Source organism: Pieris brassicae, chromosome 3 (assembly GCF_905147105.1).
Source record: "Pieris brassicae chromosome 3, ilPieBrab1.1, whole genome shotgun sequence".
Classification (NCBI taxonomy): domain Eukaryota; kingdom Metazoa; phylum Arthropoda; class Insecta; order Lepidoptera; family Pieridae; genus Pieris; species Pieris brassicae.
The window spans coordinates 11,590,184-11,603,437 of record NC_059667.1 but is presented as its reverse complement, the minus strand read 5'-3'; the positions used below and the strand labels follow the sequence as shown (position 1 = coordinate 11,603,437).

General features: G+C 36.7%; 1 protein-coding gene across 3 annotated transcripts; it reads right to left on the bottom strand.

Annotated features, from left to right (window-relative positions):
- LOC123706760 (sorbitol dehydrogenase-like) lies at positions 1-12,932 on the bottom strand. 3 transcript variants are annotated; one of them, XM_045656162.1, is made up of 9 exons: positions 12,343-12,932; positions 10,612-10,703; positions 9,942-9,975; positions 9,605-9,738; positions 2,950-3,140; positions 2,512-2,696; positions 1,648-1,826; positions 1,326-1,447; positions 1-493 (listed from the first exon to the last, which is right to left on the bottom strand). In XM_045656162.1, exons 2-9 carry the CDS (start codon positions 10,663-10,665, stop codon positions 316-318), a joined length of 1,077 nt encoding a protein of 358 aa, XP_045512118.1. In that variant the 5' UTR covers positions 10,666-10,703; positions 12,343-12,932; the 3' UTR covers positions 1-315. The 3 variants fall into 3 exon arrangements, with proteins under 3 accessions (XP_045512118.1, XP_045512119.1, XP_045512117.1); XM_045656163.1 differs by having other exon boundaries at positions 12,583-12,932; XM_045656161.1 differs by lacking the exon at positions 12,343-12,932 and having other exon boundaries at positions 10,612-10,801.
- Positions 12,933-13,254: the final 322 nt, after the last annotated feature.

The window sequence follows — 13,254 nt, the reverse complement described above, 5'->3', positions numbered from 1 at the left end:
TTTACTGCTACATATTTATTAACAGTATTATGCGAATCGTATTACAATATTTTTTAAAATTCATTTTGACTAGAGATGAATCAATTCGGTTACGATTCACTATTATTTCACGGAATAAAAACAATTCTATATATTTACATTGATTAAATAAACTTCAACATCCAATTTTTTACAATAATATTCACGGGAGAAATAAATAAGGGTTCAGCGTTATAAAGCAAAGACTAAACAATGACAGTGGTAAGTGAACTATGACAGACATAGATAATATTTCAAGATGGAGAGATTGTCTAATAGTTTAAACAATTTATGTTTTCAGAATTTTATTGGATTATTCATATCTTTGGGTTCTACGTGAATCATGACTTTGATACCGGCCCCTTGACGAGCAATTTCGTATGCCTCCAGCGTTTGCTCGAGTGAGAAACGGTGAGTGACCAATGGCTTGACGTTAACTTGTCCGCTAGACACCATGGCAAGTGCTATTGGGTATCTGAAATTTATGGAAACGGATATAACCATATGGACTCGTGATTGTCTGCTTAAATATATATTTTTTTATGTGTGGCAAACGGGAAAGATGCTCATATGATATTAAGTAATACCGCCGCCCATGGACACACTCAATACCTGAGGGATCGTGTATACTTCAGTGGGTTCCACATAGTGGTGGTGAACGGCAAAAATTACCTTAAAAACGGTCGAGGTAATACGGATAATATTAATAAACATTGACTTAATGTTCATAACATTGTCGTTTCAAGTGCGTTTTGATCAATTAAAATACGTTAAAAAATTATGCCGTCTTATCTAAGGTATACTAATTTTTGTCCTAATAATGAATAATACAAATAGTGTTTTTATACAATACATGGTATTCCTCCTTTTAAACTCTCTTATAACGTCAATGCACACACCACTTTAATCAGTTTATAGTCGATACAGCGAAAACATAAAACATAAACTAATGTAAAGCCAAGGCTGTACATTTTGCTCACTCAGGCTTTCTTAGTTTTTGTAAGCATGGCGATTCCCTAAATCGTCGGAGTTACGCCCCGAGAGTATAGCAAGACGCAGGCTTTCTCTGCGACAGTTACATTGCAGTCATTCGTTACATAGCAACATTTCATTATCTCGTTTAGATTCTATTGTTGTACGCGAGTGGTTAGTATAGAGTAAAACTAAAATCCTTTATTATTTAAAGCACCCCGTAGACCCAGGAACCGTACAACGTATAACTAAACTGATAAAAATTGTATTTCACGTCGAATCATATTCTTTAGGAAGAGTATAGATAAGATGGAATTAGTAGAAAAAGAACTGACTCATTGACATATCTGAAAATCCCTCGTATGTCAACCTCTCGCGCCATAGCTCCGGCCAAGGGCAAAGTAAGCTCCGGGTTGCCCATACCCACTAACACCACAACACCGCCTGACTTCGTTGCCTGCAAAAAGTAAAAGGGACTAAAAAAACTACTATTTACTATATGTAGTATTTAAAGTATCTAAATTTGCTGTCTGTTTGTTATGAATCATATATATGAATATATATGATTATATATCAAACAAGTACACTTGTACACTGCTGGAATGATACCTTTTATTTTGAGAATCATACCTACCGCTGTGAAACTATATAACTTACCAATAATGCCAGTCGGACTGTACTCTGAACTCCACTAGCATCAATGGAGATGTCAGGATGTCCTCCTAGCAACTCGTGGACCCGCTTGACGAGGTCTGCTTCGTTGGACTCCTTCGATACTAAAAGGGTGAAGTCAGCACCCAATTTCTTTGCTACTTGTAAACGGGACTCAAGGATATCTGTAATGTAAAAAGTACATTAAATATATATACGAGAACGCATGGCAGAAAGTGGTGGGCAGGCCACATAGCGCGCATGAACAAGAACCAATGTAACCGCAGGCTTGAAAAGAGACCTCGGCAGAACACTCCACTAAGTGGATGGGGAGGTTGACTCCTAGTAGATACAGAGATGCCAGTGCAAAGCGGAGGAAAATGACTAAAAGAGTAAATATAACTGATACATCTGACAAAATAATAATTTTAATATATATACTTTATGGCAATAAAACGATTATTTTTCTTAACAATAAAAGGACGGTCTAGTTTCTTTCATTAAAAATTCAATTTTTTTATTTATTTATTATTATTTTGCATTTACGCTAATAAAAACGTATATTATAGTATTGTCTTTATTTAACATAGCTATTACACATTTAAAGAAAACACTTTTTTACCGGATTGAAGCTATGTTTAAACTTATAATTATTTTATATAATTTTAATTTTTTCCCGACTTTTCGCGTGCTTTACAGCGTACGTGGTCACAGTGACTGAAGACAAAAGGTAAAATAATTATAAGTTTATAATAATACATAGCTTCAATCCGGTAAAAAAGTGTGTTCTTTAAACGTATATTATTGTAAGTTTTACTGCATCCTATATAAATATAAATGACCTTCATGTTAGTTTTAAATTTAACCCACCTGTTATAAGAATCTTGCTTGCCCCCATAGCTCTAGCCGCCAACATGGTGACGAGACCAATCGGGCCTGCTCCCAGAACTAAAACCACATCGCCAGCGGTGACTCCGCCTCTGCGACACGCGTGGATTCCCACCGATAAGGGCTCTAATAGTGCACCTTCTTCCATTGTCACGTGGTCGGGGAGTCTGGTTCATATATACATACATTGTAAGTGCTACTATTTTCCAGCATTCATGGTCATCGAGAGACGTAAGTGCAGTATGAGTTGTAGGATATTTGTCACCATAAGTTAATGTTAATAATTTAGTTTAAGTGAATTAATATTTTACAGCAAAGAAATTCTGTAAAGACTAGAATTTAAAAAAGTCTCTCAAGCAAATACGAAATTATCAATAATGCCAAGGTATATAAGCAATTTAAATAGAGAAATAAACTTACTTATAACAAAAATCAGCAGCATGCTTGTAATATCTGGTGAGGTTTCCATGAACTGGAGGGGTAGCGCAGAACTGAATATCCGGACACAAGTGGTATCGGCCAGTTTTGCAGAACTCGCAATAGCGACACGGAACTCCTGGTTCTATCGCAACGCGGTCACCAACTTCTAGGTTCTTTACTTTACTGCCGATCTGAAAATATAAAAATATTATGTAGCTGTCCGTCATATCAAAAAAAAAATGGGCGCTACAGTCAAATTTCGGAATTTAAAGAAGAATGTAAAGAAAAATAATCAAGGAGTGATTATTTTTCTTTCCAGACAAGTCAGGGGTAGGATCAGTTTTTATACTCTCAGCCATAGCGCAGTAATTAGATTATAACAATAATAAAAATCATTATTTCTCTTTTTTTTAAAAATAGAAGTCATTTTTTTGTGTGGTATTGTCGAACCTTGTTCTTATTGAGTTTGTGTGGTTATATATCATCTCTGCTTGAAAACTGCGGAGCTGGTAAATCAAGACATGAGAGTAATATTAGGAGTTCTTGCTGCTCCATATGCTACGGTTGCGTGTTGTTGTGCTGAGTTCAAACGGAGAGGAAAGTCTTCGTTTAACGCCGTCCCCGAACGGTACGTCGGTAGTGACTGAACAAATCATTAAAAAGTTGATAATGTTGTCGTGATATTATTTGTTTTATAGCCAAAGAATAGATATGAATATTTTTATTGGAAGTGTCCATAATATTAAACACAACCATTTGGGTATGATAAAAGTGCCAGAATGAGGCTGAGGCGCAGAAACAAACGAAACTGATAATTTCACAAAGCTGTTTGGGTTTCGTTAGTTGCCATATAGCAAATTGGCTTCGAATTTATGGAACATCCTTCGTATTCTATCTAGCTCCCACCTATTACCACGGTTAAAGGAAAATCAATTATTTTTAAAGGGGTCGAGAATATACAATACATACAATACAATATTTTTTATTAAATTTTGTTCCGGGACGAAACAGCCAAATACAAATATGATTGACGAAGATCGCGTCGATCGTGTCCTAGGTGCAATCATAGGCAGTTAAACTGCATGCTCTAGTAGAATTGCAATGATTACGCTAACGTCGCAAGGTTGTCTATTTTAGGACATACACGTAGATAATATAAATAAGTATTTTCTGGATTTTTTATATGATTGTTCTTTTAAAAACGCATAGAATTCTGATAAGAAAAGTAAGGTATGATTGATAATTATACCCGTTCCCTCTCGTTTATATATATCCCATCGTTTATATATACTGTTACGAAGACGGGTCGACTACAATGTTTCTAGATTTTTCCACTAGTTAGAGAACTTTTCAGCAGGCTGAAATATGATTTCTGACCGTTTCAGGAGAGGGTCAATCACATATTAGAAAATTGTAATTTTCATAATGTTACCCTAGTTTTCAGGAAGCTGAAACCTTTTTTCAGTCGGTTTCAGAACATGTGTAGTCGAGTGGTGCAGTTTTCAGGAGACCCGTTTTCAGGCGTTTTCAGGCCTTGTTATACCCCTTTGATGAAGGAATATTCTAGACCGAACTTTCTAGGTGTGAGACAAGGACGAAATGATACGAGAGAGAGAGAGAGATCAGAACTTTCTCGAAACTAGACGAGCACTCTAGAACGCCGTACGACAAGGACGGAGCAACGTGCGAAAGAGACAAAGAGTGCGAACGTTCTAGAATTGTGCAATCGCTACTCAGTAGCAAGCCCGCCTAGAAAGTTCTCGAATATTGTTTAGAATTATTCCCAGGGATATATAAGCGAGCCGAAACGCGACTAGTCACTTAGTTTTGAATGCGATTACAAGAGCGAAACACCGAAGCGATAAAAGTGAATATAAGTGATAAAGTACTGTGTGAAGTGTGCATAAGTGAAGTAATAAGTGATTGTTTTTGTGTGCTATAAGTGCATTTCTGCTATTAATTTGTGCCCATAAATTCCTCATTTGATTTACCAATAAATAAACCCTTGAAGAAATCCACGGCATTTTCTATCCGATCCCCTAGCTCGTAACATTTTGGTGTCAGAAGTGGGATAGAAACATGCCAATTACTCCAAGGGAGAATCAAGAGGAGTCTGTGGCAGAGTCTTCAGCTGCGGAGGGAGTGCAGACAAGGGCGCAATCAGCACGCGACGCCGCCCGGCGACAAAGTTTCGATGCGAACCGCGGGATGGGTGAAAGTAACGATGGCAACATCCTCCTTGCTCTGCAGCAAATGATGGAAGCACAGGCACGCCGTCAAGAAGAACAGACACGACAAATGATGGAAGAACAGGCACGCCGTCAGGAAGAACAGGCACGCCGTCAGGAAGAACAGGCACGCCGTCAGGAAGAACAGACACGCCAAATGATTGAAGAACAGGCACGCCGTCAGGAAGAACAGACACGCCAAATGATTGAAGAACAGACACGCCGGCAAGAAGAACAGGCATGCCGACAGGAAGAACAGGCACGCCGTCAAGAAGAACAGGCACGCCGTCAAGAAGAACAGGCACGCCGTCAGGAAGAACAGACAAAACAAATGATGGAAGAACAGGCACGCCGTCAAGAAGAACAGGCACGCCGTCAAGACGAACATACACGCCAAATGATGGAAGAACAGGCTCAGACACGTCGCATGATAGAGGAGCAGGCACGACGTCAAGAGGAGCAGGCTCGCCGAATAGGAGAAAAACTTTGTGACCTGAAAATACAGGTAGATGAAAAGATCGAGAATTTGGAATCTAATATGGATTGTAAGCTATCCAAGCAGGATAAACGTATCCTTGGATTAGAAAATGAAATCCAATGCCTGAAGACCTCTGGTGTTGTCACGACTGTAGCACCACCTGGAAATGTGAAAGTGCCTCCCTTTGATGGTACATCTTCTTGGGGCGCGTACAAGCTGCAGTTTGAGACTGTAGCAGAGTCAAACGGGTGGACTGACGATCAAGCTGTTACCGCCCTTATTCTGGGATTGCGAGACGAAGCCCTCTCCATATTAGATACCAAGAAAGGTAAGGTGACGTTGAAGCAACTGCTAGATGCCCTGGAATCACGGTATGGAGACGCACATTTAGAGCACGTTTACAGGGCTCAATTGAAGGATAGAATACAGCAGACAAATGAAAGTTTGCAAAAATGGGGACTAGAAATAGAGAAGCTGGTAAGGAAGGCCTACGCATCCTCACCAGATGTTGCAGATAAGATGTTGGTTCAAGCTTTTGTCGACGGTATTCGAGACCGTGAAATTCGAATAGCTGTGAACCTTGGTCACCATAAGGAACTTAAGGATGCTCTAGCCCATGCGTTGGAGGTGGAGGCAATTCGGAAAGACCCTCAACCTTACCGCATTAGGGCTATCACGGAAAAAGCTAATGGTCAACGAGGGCCAACCTGTTATATCTGTGGGGAAGTAGGGCACATGAGGTTTTCGTGCCCTAAGAAAGACTTCCGAGGTGATGTGAAGGTTAGACGTGGGAATACCTTAGTTATCGAAGGAGAAGTCAATGGCACTAAGTGTGATCTGACACTTGATACAGGAGCTTCACGAACAGTGATCAGATACCAGCTTTTGAAGACATTTTATAAAAGCCCTTCTAGAGGAATTGTACAGCTTGTTACGGCAACAGGTCAGCGCATAACCGACCGGGGAGAAGGTATCGCAACCTTCAAGATTGGTGGAAGTTTATACAGACACAAGGTTGTTCTTGCCGACATAGTAGATGACTGCATAATCGGATTAGACTTCATGAAGTATTATAAGTGTAAGATAGATCTGGAAAAGGGAATGTTCAAGTGTGGAGAGCAGGAAGTTTGTTTTAAAGGCAACTCTTCAAAAAGTAGTTATGACGCCTGTAGAGTAATCAATGTGGACGGACAGGCTAGTAATCAACAAGAGTGGAACGCAGTTCGAACAGTTCTGGATAACTATAAGGAAGCCCTGTCAATACTTCTATCAAACGCAGAGGGACAATTAAAGAAATTTTCTGACATGTTATCTATTCATGAAAGAGAGCTAAGGAGTTCAGATGATGTGTCTCAAGGACCGTGCGATAAAGTTAACGAAGAGGATGGAAGGGATAATGAACCAGTGAGGATACTAAGAACGGATACGATTAGTCCAGATTGGTGTGGTAAATTAATTCAGGAAGAGCAACATCAAGATTCTGACATTAAACCAATTCTGGACTGGATGAAATCTTCAGCTGTCAAGCCACAATGGTGTAAAGTTGCATCAACAAGTACCACTACTAAGAGTTACTGGGCTCAATGGGATAGTTTAGTTCTACATAATGGAGTGTTATGTCGCAAATTGAAAAATGCTCAAGGCAATCATTTGCAGTTTGTTGTGCCAAGATTCAAGGTTCGCGACATATTAGAAATGTGTCATAGTGACTTGTCTAGTGGACATTTAGGAGTAAAACGGACTCTTATGAAGGTTAAGGAAATGTTTTATTGGATACATTATCGTGAAGATGTAGAAGACTGGATCAAGAAATGTAGAGCTTGTGCAGCTGTTAAGGATCCGCGGACTCGATGGGAAAAGATAATGGCCACCTATAAAGGGAGTACTGATGCTCGGGACGAGCATGTCTAAGGAGGGGGTAGTGTTACGAAGACGGGTCGACTACAATGTTTCTAGATTTTTCCACTAGTTAGAGAACTTTTCAGCAGGCTGAAATATGATTTCTGACCGTTTCAGGAGAGGGTCAATCACATATTAGAAAATTGTAATTTTCATAATGTTACCCTAGTTTTCAGGAAGCTGAAACCTTTTTTCAGTCGGTTTCAGAACATGTGTAGTCGAGTGGTGCAGTTTTCAGGAGACCCGTTTTCAGGCGTTTTCAGGCCTTGTTATACCCCTTTGATGAAGGAATATTCTAGACCGAACTTTCTAGGTGTGAGACAAGGACGAAATGATACGAGAGAGAGAGAGAGATCAGAACTTTCTCGAAACTAGACGAGCACTCTAGAACGCCGTACGACAAGGACGGAGCAACGTGCGAAAGAGACAAAGAGTGCGAACGTTCTAGAATTGTGCAATCGCTACTCAGTAGCAAGCCCGCCTAGAAAGTTCTCGAATATTGTTTAGAATTATTCCCAGGGATATATAAGCGAGCCGAAACGCGACTAGTCACTTAGTTTTGAATGCGATTACAAGAGCGAAACACCGAAGCGATAAAAGTGAATATAAGTGATAAAGTACTGTGTGAAGTGTGCATAAGTGAAGTAATAAGTGATTGTTTTTGTGTGCTATAAGTGCATTTCTGCTATTAATTTGTGCCCATAAATTCCTCATTTGATTTACCAATAAATAAACCCTTGAAGAAATCCACGGCATTTTCTATCCGATCCCCTAGCTCGTAACAATACTTTGTGGACAATAAATATCTAGCGACACTACGACCAAAGGCTACACTATCACTGCGAAAACCCTAAAACCAGCTAAAAACGTTCTTTTGACTGCAAGAAGCAAGAATTCTCAAAGAAGACAGTGGGTCGTTCGGGTCGGCAATCCCAAACCATCCTTCCTTTAGTTCTGAGGAAGTGCAGAACCTTCCTCGACATAAATAAACATATAAGACAGAAGAAATAATTAAAATAAAAACCTCTTGATTTTTTAATATATTATGTAGCTACGTGTTTCTTGAGTTTAATATTTTATCTAATCGTTGTGATACTTAACTTTTATGGTGGCATATTTTAATGCTACATAACAACCTTTATGGTTGCGCTAAATCCTTGAAATAACAATTTAATTAATTTGTAAATGATTAGTCTTTATCTTCGCAGTTTCATTGGATGGCTCTTCAGTAACTCAATTACAAAAGCAATAATAATATTGTATTACAGATCGTATTCAATTTAAGTCAACGTGGATAACATACTTTATAAGGTAGTAACCATAATATTGACATATACATAGTTAATCACAATTCTAAATTAATCTTAAATTCATATCAGCAGCATACCACATTCTAACACAGGTTAAAAATCTTGCTTTGGCGAGTATTTTCCAAGACACTTCCGGACAAGTTTAAACGCTATCTTGCCAAACAAGTTCATGGTTTAATTTTGAATAATAATCACACATTTATAAAGTCATGGTATTCATTTGAAAGTCATATAAATAGTATAACAAATAATCAATTTTGAAATTTGTACACATTTACAATAATAGTTATCATTATATATAAAAAAAAATCAATGGCGCTACAACCTTTTTAGGTCTGGGCCTCAGATTTCTGTCGATCGAACCTACGACCTCAGGGATGAGCGTCGCAGGCTGAAGCCATTACGCCAACACTGCTCTTATCATTATTTATACCTACTGTAATACCAATTATCATACAACATATAACGCTACAGAAGAACTCTTTATAATTAAATTATATTTATTTATCAACAATTTAGTAACAAATGACAATACCGTACTTAGTTGGCACCAATGGTGCACCAGAAAAAAAGGTGTAGTAGTGCTGCTAAAACTTGTTATATAATATTTACTAAGAGTTGTTCTAGAGTATCTCGTGTTAGCGGATCAAATATAATATGAATAAATATTACAATGCACATACAAATGTTGTTTCTTTAAATTGTCCATGAAAATCGTAAATTTTTGCGAAATAGCATACCTTAGCGACAACACCTGACGCCTCATGTCCCATAATCATGGGTCTCTTGAGAACGAAGTGACCACATGAGCCGTGTTGCCAGTAGTGCACGTCTGATCCGCAAATACCCACACAATCCATGCGCAGGAGGACCTCTGAAATATATTATCTTGGTTTATCGTAAGATCCAATGTATCTCTAAAAAACTGTTCTTGACTTTTCTATTTACGCTTTTCACAACACTGTAAAATGACGATTACCTAATTAGATCTATATAATTTAGGAATTGAAATAACGTTGTTTTATAGTTCTGTATTTTAATATTATACGTAATTACCTATGTAGTAATTTTACTTACCATCGTCATTAATTTCGGGTATTTGCGTTTGTTCCTGTAATAGGTATAAAATGTAATTAAAAATTCATGGAAAACTTCATTCTGTGACAAAATAAGGTCTAATAAATGATAACGTTATTTTTATCTTTTTGAATTATAAAATTGTCTGGGCCTCAAATTTCTGTATCTGTTTCATCATCATTTTTCAATCTAATAGGCAAGTAGGTGATCAGCCTCCTGTGCCTGACACACGCCGTGGAGTTCTTGGCTCTAAGGTCATTTATGTTAGGTTTCCTCATGTTTTCCTTCACCGTTCGAGCGAATGATAAATGCGCACATAGAAAGTCCATTAGTGCACAGCCGCGATTCGAACCTACGTCCTCAGGGATGTGAGAGTGGCAAGCTGAAGCCGCTAGGCCAACACTGCAAACTCACTTTATTAATTAGTTAGAGTAACAAAAGATAATTTGCAACGTAGATATATTTAAATATTTTATTGTAGCAACAATTATTAGAAAAATCAAACTAAGTATAATAAAATTGCTGATAATAATATCGCTAGATTAATATGTACTATTTGTAGAAAAAAATATTTATTTTAATCGATTGAATTTTCATGAAAATTTCAGTCATAGTCACAGAAAATAATTATACTAATTAAACAGAATTATAAAAACAAAGGTGAACTCACGAGACGCAAATCTTTTGGCTTGTACAGCACTGCAGTTAGGTTATCCTGAGCCATTTTCTGCGCGTGCGCGGTTCACAACTGTCAGTCCACTACTGTCGATGAATTATTTCGTAGATAAAACATAAATCCGCTTCGTAATTAGGGGCTTTATAAATGATAATGGTTGAGTGTTTGAAGAGTTGTACTTATTATAATTAATTAAAAGAAAATATAGGTTTACAGTTATTCGGTTATTGCTTATTTTTATCAATAGAACTTAAAGTAACTTATCATTTAAAAATAATTTCAAAGTTGTAACATAATAATACATTAGAAGCTATACCATGTAATTTATATATTTTAAACAAGTATTTATAAGATAATAACAACATAAAGAATGAATAGTAATCTTTACTAATTTAGTAATAATTTTCAAATACGAATATCGTCACAGCGAAAACAAGTTTGACTATTGAACTAGGCTTATCAACAAAAATCCTAAATACATATTTTATTTGACTTTGCTAGCGGCCATTGACGTAACAGTGGTAGGCGGGGTTTTGCGTCACTAGTCGGGCCTCTAAGTATTTAATTTCTTTTAAATAATATGGCAATGTTCCCACAATACTATTTGACTATAAATTTAAATAGACATAACAAATATGGAATTTTTTTGCACATTTCATTCGACGTCGTCAATTTGTTTTTGGTTTTAATCATTTCCAATAGGTATATAGATAATTAACTACATAGGTTTAGAGGAGACTTAAGCCGCAGAGGCCACTACTGAAGATTAGTTTTAGCTTAGCGTAAAATTATTTGGTAATTCAGTAATAATGTAGGCATTTTTATTTAATTTATTTCGCTTAGGTAATGCTAGGAAAAACTGTTAACTTGCCTTATCATGTTAATGTCAACAGTATGTGTTGTAAGTAACAAAGAATCTTTTCTAATCTAGGTATTTTTAAATTCTCATTTAATTGTCGCTTCTGGTCTTGTCTTCTTAGTTTTATAGTTTTTTGTTTGTGTACTGTGATTTTTGAGAAAACGCGCATTTGGGTTAGCAAATACCACTAACACAATCATCCATCATTTCAAACAACAGAATGATATTAGATAATCATTATTGTAGGTACTTCAAATTTATTTAGTCTTGCAGTCATAAAATTAAATAACGATGTTGTATAGTGTGTGTAAAAGCCTTGTGATTAAGCGTTTAATTTCCATTTGTTTGTAAGGCGAAAGAATATGATTAAGTATGATTTTTTTGGTTAATGATGAATGAAATTGACGTAAAACAAATGTATCTATTGGAAAATAAAATAATAAATCACGAGAACATATACTATATACTGTTTATAATAATGTAAGCGTAATATATTAATGCGTATTCTAAATATTGATAAATTGTTTAACTATGGGGACAATATTAAATCACAAACATAATTTATTAAACATTGCAGTAAAAATTATCCGATTATATTAAAAAAAAAACTTATTTATTCGGATAAACGATTTGGGATCTAATTCCGTGTAAGTACTTTATATTGATGTTTCTTAAAATGCAGATTTTATAACTGATTTAATCAGGTTAACATTTTGCTTGATTAGTCAAGTGTCTCAGAATTATCTTGAAATTAGTATGTATGAATAAAAGCATCCACATAATTTTTCGACTCTCCAAATATCTTTGGGTCGTTTCAATTATAGGAACGAGTCCATGATTTCAAATATACAAAAAATCTAACGCACCCACAAATTGTACATCTGTTCTATTATATTCCTAAATAGTCATCTATAACCGCAGGGCAGCTGCACGGACAATGAGAGCAGTCAGTATTCTCACAAAAACTATTATGTTAAAACTTCCATCGAGGTCTTGACTATCGTCGAACAGCTAGGTTTTTTTTATAAACTATTGGACTACGTCTTCTGATTTAATACGAATCTTCTTTACACTTTTATTTGCTAATAATTAATGTTTTAACCTACTTTGGAGTCGGGTTCAGAATTTATATTTGAGCTACAACGCTAGTTGGTCCACGAGTTAAAATTGACACCTTATTATTACTAAAACACAATTTATACAAAGCACAAAGCAGCCAAAAATAATAAAATAAGTTGACAGCAGCCCTCACAGATAACTTTGTTGTAGTTATCATTATCAAAACGGATTCGACCTCAATCATATATTTACAAATATGATGAGATATTAATGTTTACGTAAGCGTAATCATTGAAATGTGTTACCCTTACGGCATCAACGTCATTGACCTATGACTACATGATAAAGTGTAAGTTACCGCGCATTTTCGTGTACCTTTAAAATTTTATTATTTGAGCAGTGTTGGTCTAGTGGTTTTAGCGTGCGACTCTCATCGCTGAGATCGTAGGTTCGATTCCCGTCTGTGCACCAATGTACTTTCAATGTGCGCATTTAACGTTCGCTCGAACGGTAAAGGAAAACACCGGCTTGCTTAGACCCAAAAAGTCGATGGCGTGTGTCAGGCACAGAAGGCTGATCACCTACTTGCCTATTCGATTTACAAATGATCATGAAACAGATACAGAAATCTGAGGCCCAGACCTAAAGAGGTTGTAGCGCCATTGGTTTTTTTTACCATCTTTTGTCAGTTTGAGCTGTAAAAAATTAACCACGCGAAC